This window comes from Cryptococcus depauperatus, chromosome 8, assembly GCF_001720195.1.
Source record: "Cryptococcus depauperatus CBS 7841 chromosome 8, complete sequence".
Taxonomy (NCBI): domain Eukaryota; kingdom Fungi; phylum Basidiomycota; class Tremellomycetes; order Tremellales; family Cryptococcaceae; genus Cryptococcus; species Cryptococcus depauperatus.
Window position 1 is genome coordinate 96,252 of NC_089475.1, and position 24,925 is coordinate 121,176.

The 24,925-nt window shown below is 44.9% G+C and overlaps 11 protein-coding genes across 11 annotated transcripts; 6 read left to right on the plus strand and 5 right to left on the minus strand.

Moving 5' to 3' along the window:
• Nucleotides 1-304: 304 nt before the first annotated feature.
• L203_105935 (uncharacterized protein) lies at nt 305-2,036 on the minus strand (the record flags this gene model as incomplete). The annotated part of the gene is made up of 3 exons (XM_066215296.1): nt 305-457; nt 517-1,635; nt 1,683-2,036. 3 exons carry the CDS (start codon nt 2,034-2,036, stop codon nt 305-307), a joined length of 1,626 nt encoding a protein of 541 aa, XP_066071393.1.
• A 236-nt stretch (nt 2,037-2,272) lies between these two features.
• Nucleotides 2,273-3,203, plus strand: L203_105936 (uncharacterized protein; the record flags this gene model as incomplete). Its single annotated transcript, XM_066215297.1, has 5 exons — nt 2,273-2,356; nt 2,401-2,625; nt 2,674-2,890; nt 2,938-3,095; nt 3,156-3,203. The coding sequence occupies 5 exons, from the start codon at nt 2,273-2,275 to the stop codon at nt 3,201-3,203; spliced, it is 732 nt and encodes a 243-aa protein (XP_066071394.1).
• A 437-nt stretch (nt 3,204-3,640) lies between these two features.
• On the minus strand, nt 3,641-4,911 carry L203_105937 (uncharacterized protein; the record flags this gene model as incomplete). Its single annotated transcript, XM_066215298.1, has 5 exons — nt 3,641-4,073; nt 4,118-4,403; nt 4,449-4,557; nt 4,601-4,715; nt 4,760-4,911. 5 exons carry the CDS (start codon nt 4,909-4,911, stop codon nt 3,641-3,643), a joined length of 1,095 nt encoding a protein of 364 aa, XP_066071395.1.
• A 1,503-nt stretch (nt 4,912-6,414) lies between these two features.
• Nucleotides 6,415-9,503, plus strand: L203_105938 (uncharacterized protein; the record flags this gene model as incomplete). Its single annotated transcript, XM_066215299.1, has 7 exons — nt 6,415-6,649; nt 6,704-7,772; nt 7,825-7,968; nt 8,015-8,843; nt 8,900-8,986; nt 9,041-9,255; nt 9,311-9,503. The coding sequence occupies 7 exons, from the start codon at nt 6,415-6,417 to the stop codon at nt 9,501-9,503; spliced, it is 2,772 nt and encodes a 923-aa protein (XP_066071396.1).
• A 1,654-nt stretch (nt 9,504-11,157) lies between these two features.
• L203_105939 (uncharacterized protein) lies at nt 11,158-12,937 on the minus strand (the record flags this gene model as incomplete). Its single annotated transcript, XM_066215300.1, has 9 exons — nt 11,158-11,224; nt 11,276-11,492; nt 11,548-11,892; nt 11,947-11,994; nt 12,050-12,374; nt 12,422-12,513; nt 12,571-12,677; nt 12,725-12,787; nt 12,846-12,937. 9 exons carry the CDS (start codon nt 12,935-12,937, stop codon nt 11,158-11,160), a joined length of 1,356 nt encoding a protein of 451 aa, XP_066071397.1.
• Nucleotides 12,938-13,292: 355 nt separating this feature from the next.
• Nucleotides 13,293-13,868, plus strand: L203_105940 (uncharacterized protein; the record flags this gene model as incomplete). The annotated part of the gene is made up of 4 exons (XM_066215301.1): nt 13,293-13,296; nt 13,418-13,529; nt 13,585-13,595; nt 13,687-13,868. 4 exons carry the CDS (start codon nt 13,293-13,295, stop codon nt 13,866-13,868), a joined length of 309 nt encoding a protein of 102 aa, XP_066071398.1.
• Nucleotides 13,869-14,425: 557 nt separating this feature from the next.
• On the minus strand, nt 14,426-15,689 carry L203_105941 (uncharacterized protein; the record flags this gene model as incomplete). Its single annotated transcript, XM_066215302.1, has 7 exons — nt 14,426-14,562; nt 14,615-14,777; nt 14,824-15,123; nt 15,178-15,230; nt 15,283-15,403; nt 15,451-15,509; nt 15,584-15,689. The coding sequence occupies 7 exons, from the start codon at nt 15,687-15,689 to the stop codon at nt 14,426-14,428; spliced, it is 939 nt and encodes a 312-aa protein (XP_066071399.1).
• A 435-nt stretch (nt 15,690-16,124) lies between these two features.
• On the minus strand, nt 16,125-17,619 carry L203_105942 (uncharacterized protein; the record flags this gene model as incomplete). The annotated part of the gene is made up of 7 exons (XM_066215303.1): nt 16,125-16,232; nt 16,281-16,395; nt 16,441-16,473; nt 16,517-16,576; nt 16,625-16,887; nt 16,935-17,268; nt 17,321-17,619. The coding sequence occupies 7 exons, from the start codon at nt 17,617-17,619 to the stop codon at nt 16,125-16,127; spliced, it is 1,212 nt and encodes a 403-aa protein (XP_066071400.1).
• Nucleotides 17,620-17,813: 194 nt separating this feature from the next.
• L203_105943 (uncharacterized protein) lies at nt 17,814-21,009 on the plus strand (the record flags this gene model as incomplete). The annotated part of the gene is made up of 12 exons (XM_066215304.1): nt 17,814-17,945; nt 18,070-18,330; nt 18,384-18,475; nt 18,527-18,622; nt 18,673-18,741; nt 18,792-18,978; nt 19,026-19,163; nt 19,224-19,338; nt 19,504-19,637; nt 19,685-19,755; nt 19,806-20,321; nt 20,370-21,009. 12 exons carry the CDS (start codon nt 17,814-17,816, stop codon nt 21,007-21,009), a joined length of 2,451 nt encoding a protein of 816 aa, XP_066071401.1.
• An 823-nt stretch (nt 21,010-21,832) lies between these two features.
• On the plus strand, nt 21,833-23,109 carry L203_105944 (uncharacterized protein; the record flags this gene model as incomplete). The annotated part of the gene is made up of 6 exons (XM_066215305.1): nt 21,833-21,881; nt 21,931-22,201; nt 22,373-22,477; nt 22,524-22,771; nt 22,817-22,937; nt 22,986-23,109. The coding sequence occupies 6 exons, from the start codon at nt 21,833-21,835 to the stop codon at nt 23,107-23,109; spliced, it is 918 nt and encodes a 305-aa protein (XP_066071402.1).
• Nucleotides 23,110-23,324: 215 nt separating this feature from the next.
• Nucleotides 23,325-24,070, plus strand: L203_105945 (uncharacterized protein; the record flags this gene model as incomplete). The annotated part of the gene is made up of 3 exons (XM_066215306.1): nt 23,325-23,542; nt 23,676-23,796; nt 23,894-24,070. 3 exons carry the CDS (start codon nt 23,325-23,327, stop codon nt 24,068-24,070), a joined length of 516 nt encoding a protein of 171 aa, XP_066071403.1.
• Nucleotides 24,071-24,925: the final 855 nt, after the last annotated feature.

Sequence of the window (24,925 nt, forward strand, 5' to 3'; positions counted from 1 at the left end):
CATCATCATATCAACAATAATATATGGGCATCAATTGTATTAGATGGATTATTGAAATCGTATCTTAAGGAGTTATTTATTATAAAAGTATAAAACAAACCTAAGCTGTAGTTATGGGATGGCAGAGAATTGGTTCTACAAGACTGAAGAGTAGTTGCATACTGTACTGTTTGAGGTAATGTCAAATGATAACAAAGCCAGCTGAGAATCCTGTCCATAGGCTTGACTCTCACATTGCGGTTCGTCAAGTGTTTTGGTAATCAAGAAATATCTCACTCAGCTCTCAGAGGCACCTTGAATCACTTTAGATAGCCTTGTTGAACAGTATGCTACATCCTGGTCCTGCAACAATCACCTCTTCGCATTTCACTCCTTTTTTCAATACTTTGCCTGTGGGATCACAGGCGTCAGCTCGGCCGATTGAGAGAGTCAAACGGTCTTGTGGGAGAGGTAGTTGCTACCACCAATTCATTAGCATTATTGTCGGTTGTTCCAAAGGCAGGAGGAAAGGCTTACAGGGGTAGCACTGAATTCCAACCCATTTGCATCCCTGTCAATCTCTGGCAATTTAGTTCCCAATCTGGGCAAATGGATTGGTGTCGGTGTGGAAGAGCGCTTCTGAGTTCCAATTTGGTATGATACATTGGACCCCCAAGCCAAAACGTCTCTTCCCGCTTCACCTCCTTGATTGACTCCAGGTGCGAGTGTATCAAGTATCGCAAAAACATGCGGCGTTATACTCTTGCTCACACTCATCTGCTTGACACCAATGGGTCTAAAGTCCTTGGCTTTCTCATCGTACTCTACAAGACCGCTTAAAGCCTTGACTTTGACAGGCAAACAAGTAGCAGAGGTATATGAGCCTGTTCCAAGGGAACCTTGTAACCCAGAGCCACAGGAAAGCACATCAATAAAAGATCCATGACGGGGGAATGGAGGGGAGTGGATGACGGTGTAAAACGTAGTATTTCCACCTGCATTTATAGCAATAGGATCCACCTTTGTCCCAGTGGGATAAGACTTGGAGAAGACTACTTCAACTGGAACTGGTACAGTGTCGACTGCACTGCTTGTTCCAAGGCCAACTTGACCTTGTGAGTTATCACCCCATGCTAGTACATGATGAGGTTCGCCAATGGACCTAGGACGGGTAAGAGCAAAAGAGGTTCGGGAGGATGTACAGATTTGGGAGATGGGAATGTTGGCGAGAGACGGGATTGGCGTGAGTGTGGAGCAGTAGCGGATATCCTTCTCAGGTGCCAGAGCCTTACTCCCAAGCTTCGACTCGGAAGGGCTGGGGAATGGAAGGAGCTCTTGTCTTGTACCAAGTTGACGATGCGAGTTACCCTTCTCAGACACGGGCGTAGAGAATATTCTGCCTTTGTTGGTCAATGCCAGAAGATGATCCTTGCCTACCGAAACTTGTTCCCATCTCTCGCCCCATTTGAGACCGCCTTGAGCTTTAAGCTCAACATGGTCAACGCCTGGATTGCTGGAAACCATCCAGGAGAACCATGATGATCTTGGTTCTTCAAAATTGGAATGAATGGCTTTGGAAGGGGAAAACACATAAAGTGAGCCTGAGTGAGATAGAGCGTATACTTTTGCTGGCGCTGATGCCAGTGTTTTTATATTCTACACCCGCATCAGAAGTTGGCCATCAAGCACACATAAAGACGAACTTTGCCTCGTAAACCTCTACCTGGCTTTCCATCTTTACAGTATCCTGTACCCCATAACCAACAATCTCCATTGACGTCTACCGCAGCACCATAGCTTTCTGCCAGCACTAAATCCCTCCATGGACCTTGTAAATGAGGCAACGGAGTAGGCTTTTTGATAAGGCCAACTGTTGGATTTGGTGAAAGCAAGAGGTTATTATTTGATCCCCATGCCGCTGTTGCAAATGGCTTGACAGTGGACGTTTTGGAAGATTCATTGTAGAGCGGAGTCAAGCGAGTATTTATAGCATAGATAGTAAGTGATATAGCTGAAGCTGTAATAAGTGGAATAGGTCGAGGTTTTGGAAATGGCATACTTATTTATTTATTTTTTATTTGGTTCGACTGTGGCAATAGATGGTAAAAGTATAGGAAAGCGGAAGAAATGGTAAAGCGGACATTGCCGATGTCCGGCATGTCCGGGATAAATGTCAAGAATTCTGCCAAGAATAATCCCTCCAACCAGATCAAGTTGAAATGTCCTCTTTAGAAAGTTGACTGGTTTTTGTATTTCTTTCTCTCTATTACCCCTTCACAACACATTATTCAAAATGTCGGCCCGTAAAGCATTCAAGTTAATAGGCAGAAGAGCGTTCTCCTCTTCCACAGCCAAGAGGTCGGATTCCCTCTTTGTCGTGCGTCGCTTCTCCTCTAGCAATACAGCTGCTAACTTGACCAGCACCGTGATACCCCTTATAACAACCCCTCCATTCCATTCAAATTTACTTCGGAAAACGTCAAACGCGCACAGGAAATCATTTCTCGTTATCCTCCACAATACAAGAAAGCTGCTGTTATGCCCATCCTTGATTTGGGACAGAGGCAGAATAAAGGCTGGACTAGTATCAGTGTGATGAATGCCGTCGCAGAGCTATTGGAAATGCCCAAGATGCGTGTATATGAAGCGAGTTCCTTCTGTGTTGTCTGGGGTCCTATTGACTTGAGGGGCTAGGTTGCGACGTTTTACACAATGTACAACCGTGAACCCGTTGCGCCCAATTTTGTTCAACTGTGTACCACTACTCCATGTCAACTTGGTGGTTGTGGATCAAACAGGATCCTCAAAGCAATTCAGGACCATCTGGGCATACATCCAGGGCAAACTACAAAAGACGGAAAATTCACATTTATAGAGGTTGAGTGTTTAGGAGCTTGTTCCAACGCCCCTAGTATGTTTAGTGTCTTTCTAGTGGGCGATAACTGACAGTATTTGCAGTGATGCAAATCAACGATGACTTTTACGAAGATCTGACGCCTTCAACAACCATCGCCATTCTCCAATCCCTTGCCAAGGGCGATAAACCCAAGCCAGGCCCTCAAAGTGGAAGGCAGACCAGTGAGAATAGCGCAGGATTAACTACGTTGACTACCAAGGTGGGTCCAGCTCATAGGAGAACTCTCTCGACAGCATGTGCAGGCTGACCATTTCTGCAGCCATACGGACCTGGGGAATTTTGCTTGCCTGAATTCCAAAAGATTTAACAGTGGTTTTTCGTAGGTTGGTGGCCTGCGAATGTGAGCATAAAAGAGTGAAGAGTAGAGGGACTCTACATTTTTTATGCATTTGTCATACTATCAAGATGGTCTCTTCTGGTACGTTTACAAAGGTTCGAATGAATCAGCTCAATCGGTCCATAATCCATGCCTTTCTAAACTCTCTCCAGCGGACTTCAAATTTATTCTATTTGATATTCTTGATATGTCAGTTCAATCTCAAATTAGTAGGAATTTTTGGTAATACTGTGGCTACAAAAGCCAGAAAAGCCATGGCGAGAAGCAATGCATTCTAATACTCAATCGTAAATCAAACTTATTATAGGTCAATGACCATACTTCTCTGTATCTAGATTAATCCTCAAACAAGGCAAGACCTACCGGCCAGCACCCAACATTTTTTCCTATCTATAGTCCGCATTGACTTATGCCCATCGACCCAATAAAGCCATCAATCCCGATCCGAGTAGCATACAACAGAAGACGAACGCCAGCCTGTAATTCCCGCTCTTCATCATTCTGGGGTTCAACACCACCTCATGCGCCATCAACTCGACGAGACCAGCGTAGAGTAAGATACCAGCAGAGGTAGCATCGAGAACACCAGAGATGATGTTGGCCTTGGCACTGTTGCCGTTGTAAGTCGATCTTACACCAAGACCGATAGCAACACCGATAGGAGTGCAAATGGAATAGAAGAGGGCAGCGGCGAATCTAGCCCAATTGAGGGAAGCTGGTAGGGACAAAACGGAAATACGGGAACCGAGACCAAGACCTTCAAACATCTGATGAAAGATGATGACGATGAAGAGAGTGGTGAAATTTTCGTTGACAGCCAATGTTAAGCCAATAATGACGCTGTGACGGTCAGCGTTGGAAAAACGACAATTGGTAAGACTTACGAGTGAAGAACGACACCAAATTCGAGAACACCCACAGCAACCAATTGAGCAGCAGCTTCGGCTTGGCTAGGCATCTGATTCACCGTATCAACATCCAATCCAATCTCTTCATCCCCCTTGTAGTTTTTCTCACTAGGAGTAACGGTTGGATGATTGTCAATTGCAATGTTGGAATGGGAAGGATGAATGTGGTGTGGAGGAGCAAGGGCAGAAGTATCGACATCAAGGGGTGGATCATTAGCGTGATTGTGGGAATGGGCATCAGTCACATCATGGGCATGGGCACCTGGCATGGGTGAGCACGCTTCTCTCTGCGCCGTTGCAAACTCACTGTAATTGACGCCAAGTTTCTCAAAACGCTTAGTACCAAGACGATAAGCCGCTACTTCAGCGAAAAAGATGGCATAGACGGAAGCCATAGCAATAGCAGGCGCCCAATCCTACAACAATCAGCACCAAACAAACAAAATTTCCAAAACGCACATAATCGCCCCATGCTCCTGAAAGACAGGGAGAAGTCAATTCCTCCCATGCTGGAGCCAGTAGATGGATAAACGCTGTGGCTATAATCACACCTGATCCAAAATATTTCGCAAAGCTGTCGCTGTCAGCGCCCATATCTTTCTCCTACTGCGTACTCACTCAAACACTGGCCTGGGGACAAAACTGCTTTGCCTAAAGATGATTGGCAGAAGCGTGCCCAGGAGCGAAGTGACGAGGATGATAAAGATGGACCCAATTCGCAAACCAAGGCGTGAGTCATCGTTGCTGATGGAACAGCTATCTTCAGCCATTTTCAGCGGATTGCGAATGTATCTAAAGCGTTTAGTGAGTTTTTATATACAAGTCAAAGTACAAAATCAAAATCAAAATTAAAATTAGAACAATAGTAGCCACTGCCGTTTTATCCAGAAAAGAGTACCCGCGCGGTCATAGAGAGTACTCACTAACGCTCACCTTTCAATCCTCCTTTTAACGTCAGCGGCTAAAAAAATTTGACAACCGCAATTATCTGTTTTCTTATTTTCATCTTCAGCTTTCTCCTCGCCAACGAGCTCTACCTGTCTCAGCATCACGACTTGCCGCATGCCTGGCCTAGAAACCATCCATACAAGCAGTTTTGTGGTGGTTGAGGAGCGTTTCACGAAGGAGAAAGGTTGTATGTCTGTCTATCTGTGATGTACAAGTCCTCGAGGACAGATGAGCCACTGAATTCAATGTGGTAAAGTGTGTGTGCTGAGGAGTCACTCACATGCCATCAGATGGGAAGGGTGGAATGAAAAGGGTAGAAGATGGTCGAGGGTAGAAGACGGTCGAGGGTAGAAGACGGTCGAGGGTATATGGTTGACATCTTGACGTCAAGGGGAGATAGGAGATGGATAGAGTGGGAGGGACTGCCGGACTTGACCTGCGCGGTATTCAAACATGCAGAGCGATCTCTTTTGATGATTTGACGTGTTGTCAAAGATAGGCATAATGTGGCGCCTTTACCTAGGCTTTAAGTGAGTTACTTTGTTATGAGATGTTTAGAAATACTGTTTGATTTTTACAGCTCATCGGCTTCTACAGAAGCAGTGGAAACCAAAGCTAAGGACGACCTGCTGGTTTGTAATTGCAGTAGCCCATTGTCTGGCTCTCTTTTTTACTGGCCACTTTCAACACAATCACATCCCTTACGATCCATCGACCAATGTATCGCTCGAGTTGGCAGTCTCAACATTCGCAACCTGGAGTAATCTTTTATGCACCTGCAATCGCTTAAGGAGTTTACTTCATCATCAGTGCTGTGGTAAACGTACCCATCGGTTATAGGTATACATCTAGAATCTCTGAAAACTTTTGCCAGAAACATTGTAAAACTAGAGACGCAAGATCAATGTCGATTAAAAAGGCAAGCCTGGAGGAGGAGCTGGATCACGTAGAGGATATATAAATCGTACTGGAAGGCTTGGGACCGGAACAGTTGCCTAAGCACTTTTGGAGATACCATCAATGAATAATGTTGCCTATTTTGATCATCTGTCCCAGATGGCTTTGACCAGATACACCGTGACAAGTCGGATATAGGTCAACACGCCTATATTTGAGCTATATTATATACGATCAAAGATAAAAGGCTTCGGCTTTTCCAGCTACTACACCATAAACTGTCTTATGACCAGTATAGTCGGTCACTTGAAAAGTTACACGTCATCACTTTTTTAACCAATGCATCTCTATAACACTTTTGAATTCCTTCATATTTACTGCTTTTCATCATCTTTTGATCAGGTTGAAGAGCTTTTTTAAAGCTTGCCATGGTGTCAAACATCTCGAACCGTCCAACGCCCACTCCTACCTCTCCGCCGCCATTCTCAGAGTCATTCCTATCTGACTTGGACGACATCGCTCCCTCCTTACTCGAAACCACCCTTAGCATAGCTGATTATCCACAGTGGGAAGCAATCGAAACAGATCCGAAAAATATAAATCTTGTCAGCTGGAAGCTCGACGTCAGTGCCAAGGACGGCGTTGAAGGACGTGGATTTAATGGTACAGCGTTTGAAAATTGAGAGTCGGTATTGGCCAAGCTGATTTAGTCTATAGCAATATCAACAGTCTTGAATCATCCAAAGAAGAAATCAAATCCCCTGAGGGCCTCAAGGAAGCCTTTACCCCCGCTTCAGGCCCCTCCAGCTGTTCCGAAGCCACCTCCACCATCGTACTATGACGCTTACTTGTCTTCCATCACTCCATTGCACGACACTTTTACTAGTATTCAGTCCTCTTTAAGAGCTGCCGGGGAGCTGGAAGAGGATGCAGAAAATGCGCACCAGGAATTGCCTATATTGAACAATATACCGCCAGTGTTTTTCGATACAGACTTTGACCTTTCTTCCTCTACAACATGGTCTGAACTCGTCCCTTCCTCTACCCTCCCAGATCCGAACCTTCAAGACGAATTATCAAACCATCTTGACACACTAGAGCGCCATCTTTTGCATGAAATTACCTTGCGTAGTACGAGTTTCTTTTCTGCCTTGTCCAACCTCCAAGACCTTCATTCAGAGTCGGCTTCTTGTTTATCGCATATCACCTCTCTGCAGGAATCGCTCAAGGCCGTAGGACAAGGCCAAGCGAAGAGAGGACTTGAGATTATTGATGCTCAAGCAGAGTTGGCCAATTTGAAACTGATTGCACGTGCGGTGGAGTCTATAGGAGAAGTGGAGGATATTCGACATACCGCTGAGAGGCTTGCTGGTGAAGGTGATTGGGAGGGAAGTTTAGGATGCGTAGAGAGCTTGGCCGCATGGTGGCCTCGGTATTCGGTTGAACCTTTGGCGAAAGAAGAAATGCTAGCATTGACGACATTACCAGCTTTGAGTGAACTGCCGACGGAGGTGGCTCAACTCTTGAATATAGTCTCCACTCACCTTGTTAAAGCTCTTACGACGTATCTTTCTTCCCTATTACTCCGTCCTATAGAGCACTCCGCAAGTAAGGACGAGTTAATGGCGACCTTGGCGCCAATGTTGGAAGGTCTCATTAAGTGTGGGACACTAGAATTGGTAGAAGGAATTTGGGGAGACGTCGTTGTCGGTGCAATCCGCGAGGAATCTCGAAAATGTCTTCCATCCTCTGAAGAAGAAGATGCGAAGCAATCAGACGTCCGTGGGTGCGTGTACTTTTCTTTGGTGGCAGGTCGTCGTGCTGACCAACATTGTTAGGGTAAGTTTGGCGCAGTCTCTACAAGTAATGGATCATTCAACCTTTTTTTTACTATGTACACAATTGTACGGTTCACTATCGGGAAGACTGAGAATAGTCAAACAGATTGGAGCGGTCATGGAAGACGCGGTCATTAAAGTATCGTGAGTACAGCTTCAGTAATACGGGGTGCAACTCACTATGAAATAGTAAGTTGCGACCATTATTTTTAACATCCAGTTCTCATTTCAATTCGTATCACGCTCCCTCAATATCTCTATCTGACATTCTTACTTCTGCAGTGGAATTATCTCACACACGCATTTCTAAAATCATTTCCGTCCGAGCTGAACAACACATTGTTTTAGAGTTGGAGGAATTTCTCGAACTCTACAAAGAAGCTATGGAATTTATCAAAGATACGGAGGATTTAGCTGGAAGGGGGATTAGTCCTTTGAGAAACGTATTAAGTCAACAAGCACGAAGTTTCGTCAGCCGATACCATGCTGAAAAGCTGACAAAGAGCGCCAAGGCCGTAGAGGAAGAGCAGTGGACTCAGATAGATGTCACAGCAGCCCTACAGAATGCTGTGGAGTTAATTGTACAATCCGCCATATGTGATCCTCCAGAGTATCGCATTCCACCTCCTCAAACCAATAAACAAGATCTAGAAGCGCCAAACACTAAGCAGCTTCGCATAGAAGAGAAACCATACTTTATTGTTAAAGCAACTGCGGAAACACTCATCTTGCTTAAGGACTACCTCAAAGTCATTGTCAATCTGGAAAGTGTAGTGACCGAAGTCATGTCTAGAATTATCGAGTTTCTCAAATCATTCAATTCTAGAACTTGTCAGGTCGTTCTTGGTGCTGGTGCTATGCGCTCGGCAGGTTTGAAAAATATCACTGCCAAGCATCTGGCACTGGCTTCTCAGTCATTGAGCGTGGTAGTTGCGTTGGTGGACTATGTAAAAGAATTTGTGAGAAGGCACGCAGACAAGGTTGGGGGGCTGTTAGGAGAATTTGATAAGCTCAAAAGAGTAAGTCCGATGGGTGACGTGGTGGGAGAAGGATAATGCCGATGTCCACGACACAGGATTATCAAGAACACCAAAATGAGATCCATGTCAAATTGGTTGCTATTATGTCTGATAGACTAGCAGTCCATTGTGCAAGTTTACGCGTACGAGTCCAAGTTCTATAGCCTCGTGTTCATTTGCTCACACTCCATCAATAGGAAACCAATTGGGATTCTGACACAAGTAAAGATGGGCCTTCATCCTATGCTGAAATGCTCGTCAAAGAGACTGCCACTCTCCATAAAGTACTCAGCAAATATTTGGCATCAGAGACAGTAGAGACGGTTTTGAGTGAGGTTGTAGTGTCTATCACCACTCGCCTTATTGAGGAATATAGTAGAATTGAAGTGACGTCTGAGGAAGGGAAAGTGAGGTGCGTCAAAATGTTTTCTGTCGGCATGTTTTTGTTTACTAGAGTAATTACGTAGAATGCTGCAAGACATTACTCTTATATCGAGCCGCCTAAAACCTCTTTCAGAGCGAAAGGATGAAGTCGAGGCATTAGAGCAGTATAGAGGAAGGGTAGTGATACATACTACCAGCGCTACTGATATGGAAGAAAACCAAAAGGAGGAAACCCAAGTAGATGCCGAAGAGGAAGCACATAACGAAGATACATAGGTGTATGTATCGATCAGAGTACGTTTTTTTGGAATTGAGGCTCATACGCGGAGAAAGATAATGTTATTTGTCTATCATCTTTCACATATAAAGTCAGGCATTCTATCGTTGTTGTAATTCAAACCTCTACTTATTGCGTTTTAGGCTTCACTCGGTTGACCTTCTCCACCTGTGCAATTTCCCAGCAGACATGTTTTTAATGGTATGACTATTACAAAAAATTTGCACCATTAGCAAAGATTTTTGTCTACACATGATGCGTTTCTTCTTTATGAACTTACCCCGGTTGACAGACTGAGGTTCTTATACTGGTTACAGGAGTAAGTTTCATTTCCGTATAATTGAGTTAAACAACTGATAGCTTGCTGATTCAAACCTTTGGCAGGTATGAGATGGTGATATCTCAGGAAACAATTCGCCTTATGTGTTTGATGAATTCAACGGTTTTGGATTCATCTGGTTTTAGTCAAGGGCTGTCACACTACATGCCTAGACTATACAATCAAGTAGACTCATTTGCAGGTCTTTGATTCTTGGTTTGGATAATTCTCGCAGTCAATTCGGTAGCATGCTTCGTATCTATTATTTATCTTCCTACCTACTCAAACCATTTTGATCCACTGACATTTTCTGTAGAAGACTACAATAGGTGATGACTTGTACAGCATTTTGTATGATACCGGTTTAAAGACGACACTGGTGAAGCACAACATCACCGCTATGTCTGTTGGCCTTTATGACCAAGATTCTATACATCCTTCTCATCCGCGCCGTGACTGTCCTAGTGGATTTTATGTGCGCTCTGATTATGTGAAGAGCAACATTCTGCAACAAATACAAATGAAATGGGTCTCAATCCTGATCGTCTAATATGAAGGGGTATACATCGATATACTGAATCTCAACTACATTGCGCTACCTGAACAAGTCTGGGGAATTAGAATAATTATATCATATAGCGACAAGTATTGGTATGAAAAGACGGAGAACCGGCAATATTGAGAAGGGGAATTGGTTTAATAAAGCTATCAATACGTCACTTATCGACGTCGTATTGCTCAGAGAGAGACTCATCGCACGACATAGTAGATGGTTTTAGGTGAGCGTTACATCGTGGATAATACCAAACGCTGAGACCTTCCTATTTCAGCTCTACAATTTGCTTTTGGATGTGAATTTGATATACTACCTACAATTAGTATACCATCCGCGTTCACGCGGATATATCGAGCGTCAGCACATCACTGGAACCATTAAACTGTTCAATCGACGCCTTTTTAAGCGAGCTTCATCAGTACTCAACATGCTCACTCTGCAGCCCAAATAGTGGGTTTCATCTTTTGATATTCGGTCTGAATCCTAAAACGTTATGCTGTTGGGCCATAATGATGCAGAAGCTTGGGCAATGTTGATAGAGATTTTTTGGAAAACAAGTGCACTCCCGCGAATATAAGCATGGACTGATAGCAAAGAACAATGAAGATATGAGCACAATCTCAATAATGTGATTTTGAAGATTTGTCAATTGATAGAAAATGAGTTCTTTAGCATAAAGCACGATATGTAAATGCAATGTAGAGGGGTTCTCCTTAATGAGAGGTTTTGTCCCATGAATTGTCCTTTTGTAAAAACAACAGCCCAAAAACATTAAGAACTACGCCGCAAAGCTAGAGTTCAAATTTGATGTCCCCATAGCAACCGTATCAGGGTTGTAAGAATAGCTATAGCATTTAAGTCAGTGAGGCAGAGACACGATATCAATTCGCTCGTACTTGAAACATTGCTGCTGCAGAATGTAATCCGTTTGCCTTTTGAGAGGGGTTGGATCCCATTCAAGTCCTGGTCGATCAACTCGCAGTTGAAGACTAATGTCATAAGAACGTTGATTATTGACTTTGAAATCAATCCTTCCAGTGACGCGTTCACCCTTATTGACCGCTAAGGGTTCGGGAAGCAGAAGACGCGCTTGATGCCAATGAGTTTTAGGAGCTGGGTTTGCAAGCGTCAGTACTATTCATTATATAACGCAAGGGGAAAATCTAACCATCGGGTCCGGTAGACAAGACGACGCTGATACCATCTTCAGGAGCAGGAGGTGTAGGGCTAGGATTGAAAGGGCTTTCCTGCGTCATCCACTGCCAAGCGTTTGCAGGTGCAACAGGGAAATTCCAATTTACATCTTGACTCGCTGGAGCTGGTCTGGGACTGAAGTCAAGGTCAAACCAAGAGGCAAGGCCATGAACGAGGGAAGTGCGGTAGACGACAAAATCCATAGGGATGCTGAACTCTAGAAGGTCCTCTCTCTTGCAAGTATAGAAATCAAAAGTCTTGGAGGCGCATGGGGTGGACACAAGGGTATTGGGAGGAAACATGCCCACTACGGGTTGTGCTAGACATTGTGTAAGAGCGTAGGCCATCCTGCCATCATACAGCGAAGACGTACCAAATACTTCCTCTCTAGCAGCAGCATAGAGTTCACTGAAATCTGTTCCTAAAAGACGAACCAGTCAGCTATGGCGACCCAATCTTTTTTTTGCTAGACCAACCAAACAATGTAGCATTGAAGAACTGTGCCTTCTGTTCTGTTTCATTATATAACCCTTCGTCAGAAAATGGACAAAAGAATATGTGACCAGCTGAAGGCAAAAGTTGGCCGCCAGGTTTCAAAAAAAGATCACGAGCAAGCAAGAATGATTCCACCATTCGTTCGTGTACGAGCATCACACCAATAGGTTCAGAAACAATGGTATCCACCATGCCCGTCTTGAGAACTTGTTCTTGTACATTTTTGTTCTCCACCATACCTCGTACAAGTCGTATACGGTCTTTAAGATGGGGATTGTTTTTGCCATTGTTGGCAGCTCTAATCATCTATTAAGAAATTAGCAACACGACAGACCTGACAAGCTCTACAGTACAATCTCAATCTTTTCTGCCATGGACGAAGCTTCCAACGCAATGACATGCGAAGCACCAGCCTGTGCAGACAGGTAAGACAGGATGCCAGATCCTTCATCCGTTCAGCATGAGATCTCTGGCCATTTAAAAAGACAAGTCAACCACATACCTGCACCAAGATCAAGAACGGTCTTGCCAATAATTGCTACTTTAGCATTTCCGAGAAGAGCCTTTCTATACGAGCCTGTCCTGGAAACATCTGCAATCATGTTTGCCCTACACAAACGTCAGCCTGAATCTCGGTATCCGTTGGACAGAGAGACTGGTTTTGAAGAGAAGAATAAAAGTTGAAGTAAAAGTCATGATCCTTGACTTGAAAGCTTGATCTACACAATGACAAGCGAGTCAGCTACCTCCTTCTCATACAGTTTCCTTGAGGCATACTCCTTGACTATCTCTACCGTTTCCTCTCCCTCCTCCGCTGCAAGCTGTTGTTCATCCACATCAATCTCATCTTCAAACTTTTCGGTCGACATTTCCCACAGTAGAGCGCACTTTCCAATATGTGTGAGATATTCACAGCTCTTTTATATATAGAGCAAGCTCAAAATTGGTTTTATTTGACAAATGAGTCAATGTCAAATAGAAAAAAAGATAATAACAATTTATCAAAGATTAAAAGTACACAAATAAATGTATTGTAGAGAATGGGGCCCCGCAAGGTTTCAACAATATAAAATCAAGACAAAGTAAACATTAGAGAATGTTCTTTTCTTAACATTTTCTAAACAAAAAAGAAGAATATAGCAAACAAGAAGGTAACTCCTCCTATACAACATTCAGAGCCAACTCTTGTATACACCTCTGCCGAAACTTGCATTGCTACTGTAAATGTGTAGGTGTTTGAGAATTAACCACTCAAGTCTTGAGAAGTCTTAGTGGGCATGATAAGTCACCGCCTTCTAATCTTGAGGATATATTCACTGCGAGGCCAGTGCTTCATGATCAGCTCCTAGACACCTCTGAGCTCTTGGGGGAGGATTGTGGCTTTGTTGGCGTGGAAAGAGATGATGGTAAGGAAGAGGGCGATTACAGAATGATGTTGATGATCAGGTCAAGTTTGACTTGGTATGTTGGAAAACCATCTGGTTATCTCCCACAACTGATGTACCAGGGTCAAAAGGGTGGTAGGCGGTGAGTTTTAGCAGAGTTACTCTCCATTCTGGCTCATTTTTTTTGATCAAGTGCTGCCACATGTTGTTACATTATTGACACTGAAATGCAGAGGCAAATGCGAGAAGAGCAAACTGGTACATTCCGTATACACCCACTATGACCAACTTGGACTTTGTACTAGAGCGAAAAGCAACCTACTCATCAGGTCTCAGATTTGACAATGAGTCAAGAAGCCAGAGGAGAAAGAGCAGCCGAGCAGTATTGGACATATCGTCTTTTTGGCAACTTTGATATGTTGTCAGTAATGCGACTTATAGGGACCGGATGTGCCAAATACATTCTCCCCCTGGTGGAGATAGCTACAAGGATCTAACACCTTTACGGCTCGTTCCTTCAACATTTTCGTCGTATACTTTCCTTGATCCTTTTATGCGCTTCAGAATACTGCCTTCGTCTAACCCATTTCGCAACCCCTTCAATCAAGTCCGTATGAGTCATTATCAACATATACGGGTTTTGCTCCTCCTGGCTACCAACTGATTACTCGCATTGATTCTGTCATACTTGTCGCTGAGGTTGACAATGAAGAATCTAGAGGCGCGGCAAGGGGAGATGGCAGATCATGAAATATGAGTGTATTAATAACTGAATGGAAGGGGACAAGGACGGCTGGAATGGTAGACGAAGTGACCTCAGAGCGGTGAGGGCAGCCATGTCAAAGCAGCTTACTTGATTGAATCATTAGAAATCTAACGATGCTGGATTACTGACACCACCGTTGTATACCAAAGCTTCTTCAATCTGTGCAATGCATAGAATGTAGACAATCATGATCTTCTCACATTTCTTTACAATTCTTTTCCGCCGATTCTAGTAGCCTTCACAACTACCGGAAGCATCTCTCCAGTATCCAGACTGTATTTACGATGATGTAAAACGGCAAGGAGATTGCGGAAAATGCCATGGTGCCCTGTGATGGAGATGTCTAACAAGATTCTTCACTTAGCAGTGCCAGACTCAGAAACAAGTTGACTTACAAGTCTCTTTAGCACCAGATGGGCCAAACAACTTGTCCATGGCTCGCTGAGCTCTCATTTGCATGTGTTCTTCTGTCTCTCGGTCATCGGGTTTCCAAAGCTCATCGTTCTCAGCGAAACCCTCTTCAAAGATGAAGTCTGGGAATCGTTTCTGGATCTCTGTCTGCGGGTAATTTCAGTCAAAGTCTAGACATGATAAAGATACACACCTTGGTGACTCTCTCATCGCAAGTGTTTACTCCATAATGCTCCCTCCAATCTTCGCAAATTTCGGGTACACCGGCCAACAGTTCGCCCCAAGACACCTGTAGAGTGTGACCCGCCCGGGCCATAGGCGAGACGTACCACTTCATCTCTCCCTTCTTGATAGGTGCGCCGAATTTGGCTTCCTGTAGCCAACAGCGATAGACAGATTGAGCTTGCGAAATGCCAAGTGGAGTAAGCTCCGGGTCAGGACCCCATGTCAGTTCACCATCACCATAAAGAGAAGCCCAATGTTTTCCCCAAGCCTGCGAAATGCATCAGATACTGGCATGAATCACACATGTGGACTATAAACTGACTTTCCCGCCATACTTGGCTTTTGCAAAGTTGTGATAGCCTTCGCCATGTCTCCCTGCAACACAGGTTTAGTAATGAACACCTGTCATACAGTCACTAGAACTTACCAAGAAACAACACCTTGTAGTATACACCTTTTGGCGCTTCATCTTGCAGCTTCTTGATAGCTGCTTTAAGGTTATGCCATCTCTCTGGTGACTCGTCTTTCAAGCCAAAGTTTTTCTTTAACTATATTTTATCAGCTTATTGTCCATGCAAAGGAATAAAGAACTTGCAAGTTCTTCATAAGGAAGGCGCTTTGGCATATCCCCATTCTGAATAAAGAACCCTTCAACTACCTATGGCGCACACCAGTAAGCAAGTGCGATCCACATAAAACATGGCTGTTGCCTTCCTATGGCAATCTACCTACCTCATACTTGAAATCGTGAGGTCTTTCTTCCAATACAGGACTCATCTCTGGACTACCAGATTCCAAACTTGCAGCTGGAGGGTTTTCAGGCTGATGGGTCATTGTAGTCGTTCTATCTATAGTGTGATGTTGAAAACAAAAATGAAAAAGACGTCTCAGAGATGAGATGAACAGAAAAAGTAGAGGTCCGGATAGTTAACAATGGTCCGGTTGGTTGAGAACGAAAAGTGAAATGGAACTTTGCAACTATGTATAGAAAAGTTGCGCCAAGATGCAATGGTTGCTAGATATTAAACCTTTGTACATTCAAACACAGACAGTGTCCTTTCAAGAAGACAACTGCTTGAAAGGACATGCATGATTCGGCGAGTTAAAGCAAAGCCTACTAAGCCATCCCTTGTCTGTCGCTAACATCTACAAGATGGCCGCGTATCTTGCGAAGCTGCTTTGGAATCGATGAATGGTTGAGCAGCTTTAGTTGCTTGAAGATAGTAGGACCGATATAGCAGAGTGGTACTTTAGTGGTCCACTCTTTGTCTATGCCCAAGTTGTATTGTACCCTCCAGATGGATTGACAGCATCTAAAAATCCACCATAATTTGTCGAGGTAGTCCCACAAGGACTCGCTGCTTGTAACTGTAGGACCTGCATTTAAAAAGTTAATTTCAAGCGGTGCATTGGACGGATGCGTACCTCTGGCATCCATTTTTCAAGCTGCTTGATACGTTTGTCATTGGCGGGATGAGTTGATAAAAAGTCTGTTGGTAGACCGCGCCCTTTTTCTGAAGCGGACATTCTTTCCCACATCCTTGTTTCATCAGATAGGTTTTTGAATTGTGGGAGGCATTCTTACTTGGTTGACTCTGAAGGGTTAAAGCAAGCACGACTGTCGAAATGTCAGCTCTGACTCCGGCACGACATGAACGCACGACATCAGGCGCAAACCAATGAAATCCGCTTCGCTCTCGTTCTTCCTAGAGTTTGGTAGCCTATTCCGTCGGTTATTAATATCTTGTGATTCAAGAAATGGCGCCCACTGAAGCATGAAAGTCAAGAGTAAACGTGTGATCCCCACATCAAGCCCTAGCGATTCGAGCAAGAATCCGAGGAAGAATAAAACTTTCATTGAACTCATTCTCTCGGCAGGATGCCTTGCTACTTGATGGGCGATTTCATGCCCCAGAACTGTAGCCAGGCCATCGTCGTTGGCACTAATTGGAAGAATTCCAGTGAAAACAAAGATTTTGCCGCCCGGTAAGACAAAAGCGTTCTTGGTGTTTCTATCATCAATCACATAAACCTTAAACTCGTTAGAAAAAGTAGGCAAATATAGACATTACTGCCTACCTCCCACTCTGTGTCTTGACTCTCCTTCAAGTCATGCTCTCCATGGGTTCTGCCCAAGAATATATCCCTGACGTCGTTACCTCCGCCCCAAGTAGATACATGCCCTTCCACAGCGCCCATATCTCCGCTGCTTTTTACTCGACCCAAGCCGCTAGATTCAATGATTCGGGTAGCAACTTTCCGTACACGTTTCGACATTGGGTGGTTTGCAGGTAAGAGGGCACGCGAGTACTCGTTGAGGGTTTGTAGCTGGGTTTGATACCCAAGCTCGCGCTCTTGAGCTTCATCAACGTCTATAAAGCGTAATCTCCCCGTCTCAGGTACTCTTTCCAAGCTACATCGTTTTTTTCAGTATTTCGGCATTTCATGGTATAACAATTGCTCACTGAGTCACATAATATATCCCTCCGCCGCCTATCGCAATGCCGTAGACTACAACGGCTCGATCACCTCCTATCTTTCTCTTTGCATAAGCCCATATTTCAGAGCCTCTCGAGCCACCAAAACCGCTGCTAAAGTTTGGTTTCTGGTCAAACCGCTCATACCGAGCAGAGACTTGTCGAGTAGTTCGCAGGTAACGCACGTTACGATAACCTGGACGGAATGATATTGGCAATGAAGAGGGGTTAGGCAGCGTGAACTTTGGGGAAATTGTAATAAACGATCGTCTTAAAGCAGCCCACATTTTGCTTGAGATAAAAAGAAAAGTAAAGTATAAGATATATATTTGCTTTATATCAATGATTACAACGGCTGGCAGAAGTGGAGGAGGTAGAAGATGAGGGCACGCCTATACTCAATCCCGTAGAATAGGCGCGCCAGATGTTATATAACTATTCAATTCACTCTTCTTGTTCTTTCTACTATTCAACAATCATTATGCCCTCTGATCTAGCATACTGGCTCATATCTGCTCCTCTCAAATATGGCGGCCCGCAATCAATGCTGGACGAGGTCAGAGGAGCACTTCCAGGCGCTTTTGTCGCAGAATGGGACATTCCAGAGTTCAAGGTTGGTCGACTTCCTTTCATTGACAATATCATGCTATCAATGGGCATTATGGAGCGTACTTTGAATGAACAAAAGCCGTTTGGATTGTTTGGTATGCAGATCGGGAGCTGATATTCGGAATTAGACTGGTACTCTTTCCTCACTCTTGACATTGTCCGATGCCCTTCCCAAGCTTGACTCTGCCTTCACTGGCACTGTCTCAAAACTCCTAGACCAACTTCGTACACTTGTGGAAAATAATTCTTCTAAAGTACAGCAGCATGCTAGGGTGAATGACAGACCGGCGGAAGAGTATGTTATGGGTGGTGGGAAAGGATTCAAATGGGACAAGGGAAGATGGGGCGAGGGCAGCAAGGTTGGAGATGTCTTGGAGATGCTGACATCGGTAAGATGATACAACTAATACCTATCGTTTGGCTGTTGATGGCTTGTTGACAGGAAATGAACACTATCGAGTCTACTCAGAAACAAAAAGCCCAGTCGTACAACTTGGCCAAAGGTTCTTTGACCAACCTTCAACGAAAACAAAAGTAGGAACATGAGGTTTCCCTCATGTGAATTATGCTAATGCCAGGTGATAGCGGTAATCTGTCACAGCGATCATTACTTGATGTCGTCAAAAAAGAGCACCTTGTAGATAGCGAGTATCTCGAGACACTTGTCGTTGCTGTTCCAAAGTGTGTTTTAATCGATTAAGCTGGTTTTGAAGGCACCTCACACTTGACAGGAACCTGGCAAAAGAATGGACAGAAAAGTACGAAAGACTGACGAGCATGGTTGTTCCTCGATCATCCCAGTAAGTTGCCCTGCTAGGCTTTTAACAGTCAGCTGAGTGAGGCAATGCAGACAAATCGCCGACGACGACGAATACGTCCTTCGAACCGTTACAGTTTTCAAAAAGGTCCGAGACGATTACATTCACAAATGTCGAGAGAATAAATTCATCGTGAGGGATTTCCATTGGGATGACTCGGCGTTGGAGAAATCAAAGAAGGACCTCGCAGAGCTGGAGGTTGAGGAAAAAGAGCTCTGGGTAAGTTTTATCCAAACATTGAAGGAGTAAAGCTCATGATGTTGTAGACTGAATTATTGAGATTGACAAGGATAAACTTTTCAGAGGCTTATCAGATTTTGGCTCATTTGAAGACCATCCGTCTGTTTGTCGAGAGTGTTTTGAGGTATGGTTTGCCTGCAGCTTATTCTGGCGTTGTCATAAAAGTCTGTCAACCTTTGCTAGTATATGCGTGTATGGGTTTAGAACTGACACTACTCTACCAGCCCGACACAAAGACAGCAGCTAAAACACTTCGCTCTCTGACCTCTCATTACTCACATTTCGCTTCCAAACGCGACAAAGAAAAGAAGGGACAAGGTGCTGGTGACGATGTGGGTGGTGAGTGGGCCAGCGTGATGGACACCGAGTACTTTGATATAGTGTTATTCGAATTACCTATTGTCATTACATAGGATTATCAGATGTTACGTAATTATTTGTTGACACCTTTTCTATATTTCTTTTTAAAGACAATTGTTGTAACTGCTCAATGATTTTGGAAAGTCTATAACCCGTTTTGGATGGAATTCCAGCCTCTCCTCGCAAAGATAAACATGCCATCCCCTGCGAATGTATGGGAAGCATATATCCTGAATAGGTATCTTGTCGGCGTGGGACTCTTGCTCGGTGTCGTTGTTGTAAGTGAACCAGATGATGGAATTTGAAGAAGTTGAACGGGAGACAGCTATGGACGGCTTCCAATTTTATCACAGCTGAGTTAGAAACGGGCGGCAATGCTTGGAATAAGCCGTTTTTGTACGTTTCCGCAACACTCTGGACGCACCTACTGACCTTGTATATGTCAGAATAACTTACTTCAATACGGCTTCCTTCACCATCTACCTTTTGCCAACATTATGGAGGAAATTCAAAGCTAGGCCTTCTAGCATACATAATCATAGCCGCCATGCTGAATCTATCCATTCCCCTTCGAGACCGTACTTGCCTCTACCGACAAGCCCTACCTACCGTCGATCAGCCTCTCTTCCTCGCTCAACCTCTCCTCATGCCCAGCTCTTGTCCCTTGAGCCTTCCTCTGACCTGCCATCATTTGAACAAAATCGCCCCCTGCTTACTCCCGAGGAGGGTGTCACCGTTCATTTTCTACCTCGACTCTCCGTACGCGAAACGGCTGAAATCGCGGCCTGGTGGTCTCTAGTCTGGTTCATTGCTAACTGGGCGATAAATGCAAGCTTGTCATTGGCGAGTGTGGCAAGCGTAACGATCTTGAGTAGTACGAGTGGGTTTTTCACCCTTGCACTTGGTAGGATCTGCGGGGTGGAGAGTTTAAGTAGTACAAAGCTTTTTGCTGTGATCGCAAGGTATGACACAACCTATTCTCAAAGTGCATTTCAGCTGAGATACCGCAGTTTTCTCGGCGTCGTCCTTGTCACCAAGTCTGACTCTACTACTGCTTCCTCTTCCTTCCTGCCAATATCTGACACACCGCTGGATCTCCCCATTCCACCTTCTCGTCCTATCTTTGGGGACTTGCTAGCCCTAACTTCGGCTGCATTCTACGCCATCTACGTCGTCCTCCTCAAAGTCCGCATTGTTGACGAAGAACGTGCCGATATGCAGCTCTTGCTTGGTTTTGCCGGGTTGTTCAATACCCTATTCTTAATACCCGTCTTTCCTCTTCTCCACTACACCGGTATCGAACCCTTTGCTCTTCCGCCCACGAAGGCCATATGGCTCATTTGTCTTATCAATTTCTGTATTACTCTCTCATCTGATTATTTATATGTTTTAGCTATGCTAAAAACTACTCCGACACTCGTCACTGTAGGCTTGTCCCTCACTATTCCGTTAGCTTTGCTTGGAGAGATGTTTTTGCCTATGGAGCGAACAAACGTGACTGCTTGGAGCATCGCTGGCGCAGGCCTGGTCTTCGTTGGGTTCAGCATGCTGGGATGGCAAGAATATACCAAGAATAGGGAGAGTGGTGTTGTGGTTGTTACCGAAAATGCTGTGATGCCAACCGAGGACGAGGAGCAACGCCAACTCTGACTGAGAAGTTGCAGCTGACATAACGTCTTGGAGCTTTAATATGTAACAAGGGAGGAGCTAAATTGGCATTCATGGGCTGTCTTGTACGAATGTTTGCGCGAAGGAGATTTTACTTCAATGTGTACAATTACTTTTTGACATCCATATAGAACTTTCAATTGTTTTTGTACATTAAGAATAGATACTTGGGACAGTCCATTCTCAATCTGTTCAGTTGGTCGTTGTACGTCAGAATGGACTACCCCGACTCTCTGTAGGCTTGAATGCCTCACTGTAATTACAACGGTAATTACTTTAAGGTTTTCGTAAATATTAATTATTTTGGTACAGCAAATCTAGCACTTGTGTTGCATAGAAAAGAGTATAGATGAGAAATCTATCTATCATTCAACCTTATCCATCCATGTTCCCTCTCTTAATCCCTCGGCGTTCCAGAGTGTGGCCATGTGGAGGGCTTGCACTTACACTCTCACATATTAAAAAATAAAAAAAATGCATCTCTCTTTTACTCTTCATTCTGCATTTTTCAACCATTTGTACGTCGAAGCCTCTACGCTACACCATATCCAATGCAAAAAGCTGTCTTGTACGTATGAATCAACATGCACATCATCCTCGCCAGCACTGGAATCGTTGAAAGCTTGACAAAGGGTGCATCCGTTGTGAATGAAAAGTTGAAAGGGAGCGACGTTGTGATACTTGCTCCTGGCAAGACGATGAAAGGTGGATGTTAATCAAGGCTCCCATTTGAGGAGACATTTCTGCACATAAGGCGCAGCTCTTTCACAACGCTCTCCTCGTATCTAAACAAAACTGGATCAAGATGGTACAGTTTACGACGCTTGCTGCCGTGGTGGGAATGCCTATGCTAGGTGAGCAACACATCCTCCTACAAGCGTCGTCGTTGACAAATCGTCCCAGTCATGGCAGGTCCTCTCCAACTCAGTCGTAATGTCTCTGCTCTCAGCCCAACTTCCCACGTCAAGCGAACAGGAGCTACTGGGATTGTGGACGTTGTAAACGCTGTAGATAAACGATCCAGCGACAGCTGTCCCGCTCTTGCTACTACAATCCTCACCATCACCGTCACTGCTACCAATACAAACTCAAACGGCAACGAAACACCGTCAGGAAGTGCTACACCGACTTCGAAATCCACAACAACCCCGTCTGACAAAACGAGTGGTCCACTGTATGACCCGGAGTTTGATTCACAGTTCTGTTTAGGCATCCAATCGAATAATGGCGCCGACTGGTTCACCGCGTCTCTCTGCGCAATTGCAGTGGCCAACTCTGCCAAAGTCAAAGCCAGTGTTAAAGTCGACAAGGGGACTTTGGACAACGCGGAGAGTGCCACCTTCAGCGTCTACTACTTGGATCCGAAGGATCCCAAGGATTTGGTAAAACAGGCTGCTATCAATTACAAAGACGCCGCAGGTCCAGCTCAGGACAACGGGTACAAGTCCTGGTAGGTTGATCTGCAATATTCCAGGCTGTACACTGACAGTAGACAGGTATGCCGGTGGTTTTAGGCAAGCTATCATATCCCTAGGCAAGAAAGATACGAAAGACAAAAAAGACAAAAGAGACGAAAAAGACGACAAAGCAGATGACGGAAAAGGCGTCGTGAACGGTGAACTGTTCAAGAGCGTGGAAAACGCGGATAAGGAAAAAGTGGCAGAGGCTGGTCAATGGGGTCTCAAGTATCTTACCGGTATAGACGTAGTAAGGGAAGACGCCGACAAGGACGGCAAGGACTGGGGTATGTCTTCAAGCGAGAGGGAGCTGCAGGCTGATAAGCGCGTAGATACCTGGATGGAAAAGGTCTGTCCCAATCCTGCCATTATCTTGACCAACGATAAACCCGCAAATGGTCTGGAGCCCAATAAGTACTATACTATCACTTCTCATGCTATAGAAGACAAGACGTAGGTGGTTTAAATCTCCAGTCAGTCGCTGACAGCTTATTCCAACAGCTTCCAACTTTGGCACTCTTCCGACCCGCGAGTTAAGCATGATATCTTCATGAAAGTTTCCGCGGAAGACCTGAAAAAGAGTACCCGGTACTTGTATCACTTGAAGGATTGGACCAAATACTGATAGAGGTGTGGGAGTTGGTATATTCCTGGTATAAGGGTGGCTACCAAAGCTTTCATGGCATGGTCAGTAGAGTGAAGGTGGGTACTCCTCGTCGGTCTTTTACGGACAGAGCTGGAGAGATGGGTGGAGGAGGACGTTTAGCTTGTAGATATAAGTATGAATCAGAGTAGTTGTCAAGTTTGAATTCAAGTTGGTCGGCCGTCTTCATGAGTCGTATGGCCTATGCAGAGTCTGAGGAGTCAATTGCCTATCGGGTCGACTTGCCCAGTGGACCACTTATCCATCTCGAGCTGCAGAATACTGTAGCCTGGCCAGGCGGTGCTGAGCGTGACAGGGTCAAATACGCTGTACAGGACCTCTGTGGCCTTCTCAATGGCGTCGGCCATATTGATGGTTCATATCTGAACCTAGCACAGGTTCCAGCTAAGTCAGAGTGAGGTGCTGCAAGCTTCTGGACACGGAAATTCCGATAGGGCATGCTTCTCCTGGCTGTAGTAGACGATAGGAGACGTTTTGTATACATTCAAGACGGTGATTCGGCCAGAGCAAGCGACATGCGAGCACAGCAAGCCAAACGACTACTCGCCAGATGAGTACATGTTAGGTGATGCGGGCCTACTATGTACTCCCACAGCCATTGCTATGTTCCGTAGAGCACGCGGACATGCTGATTTTGACGAGAATCTAGTGAGTTTGGCATCTGCATAACCCTCTGCAGACCATTTCAGCATACTGCTTATGTGTGGCGGCAACACCTTCATGACTTGCAAGCTGATGTGAGAAGACTTTCTTCAATACTCAAGCTGCAAAAGTCCGTGTGACGGTAGAACAAGCCTTTGGAATCTTCAAAGCACGGCTTGGCATCCTCCATTCAGCCAACACGCGCATGATCCTCGCCATGAACACCACTTGCATCCTGCGCAACCTGCTTCTCAGGAACTGGAGGCTGCTGTTGACGTGAATGACCTCCAAGACATCATGCATGAAGAGCGAGAGGTGCAGGCCGAACGTCTGCGTCATGAAGACTACTTTCAACAGTTTCCAGAGCAGTACAGGCGGCGAGAAGAGGTAGTCAGAGAAATGCAGAGGGTCGACGAACATCGTTGGGCTCTGTAGGTGCTGCATTTTAGTCATTACTTACATGTGTGTGTCTCTGCATTGCGTCTACTTGGTCCTTTGCTTTTGTCCAAGCTTCAGGACAGCTCATATTGTCACCAGGAGCCCTTCAAGACATGAGAACGCCAACTAACAGCCTTATCAACTGTATGCGTCGCTCATCCTTCTCTTCCTGTCTTCTTTCGCGCTCACTTTCCATCCTTTCCTCTTGAGGCCGAAGCTTTTTGGCCTTGCATTCATTCTGAGCCCTCTGCATTTCTCATGCCTTTCTCCGTAGACACGTTATACCGAGGGCGTTTGTCTGTGAATCAACGGTATCAGCTTTCCTGTAGCCACAAGACCTGTCTCGTGCAGCAATGGCTCACCCTGTGTCCTGTCACTACTGCTAGTCTGGTCTGTAGACCTTGCAAAACCCATCATGCATTTCGCTTAACTGAAGAACTGAGCGATATGTCAATCTCAAGAATGCGCTTAAAGTGCCGATAATGGCTTGCCTTCCTCCTACAAACCCGTCGCGTCCTCTTGGTAGGGCGGAAGTTGCTTACAAGCCATGCAGAGTATTGTTTGGATGCATCAATACTTGAGCAGCCTTCTGAGCCGGCCGCAAAGCGTTTCCAATAGTTGGGAAGATCCAGCCAGTCGAGTAGAAGCTCGAAAGACCACTTTGAGTCGATTGTAGCGTCATTGCCCCAGTCCTTCC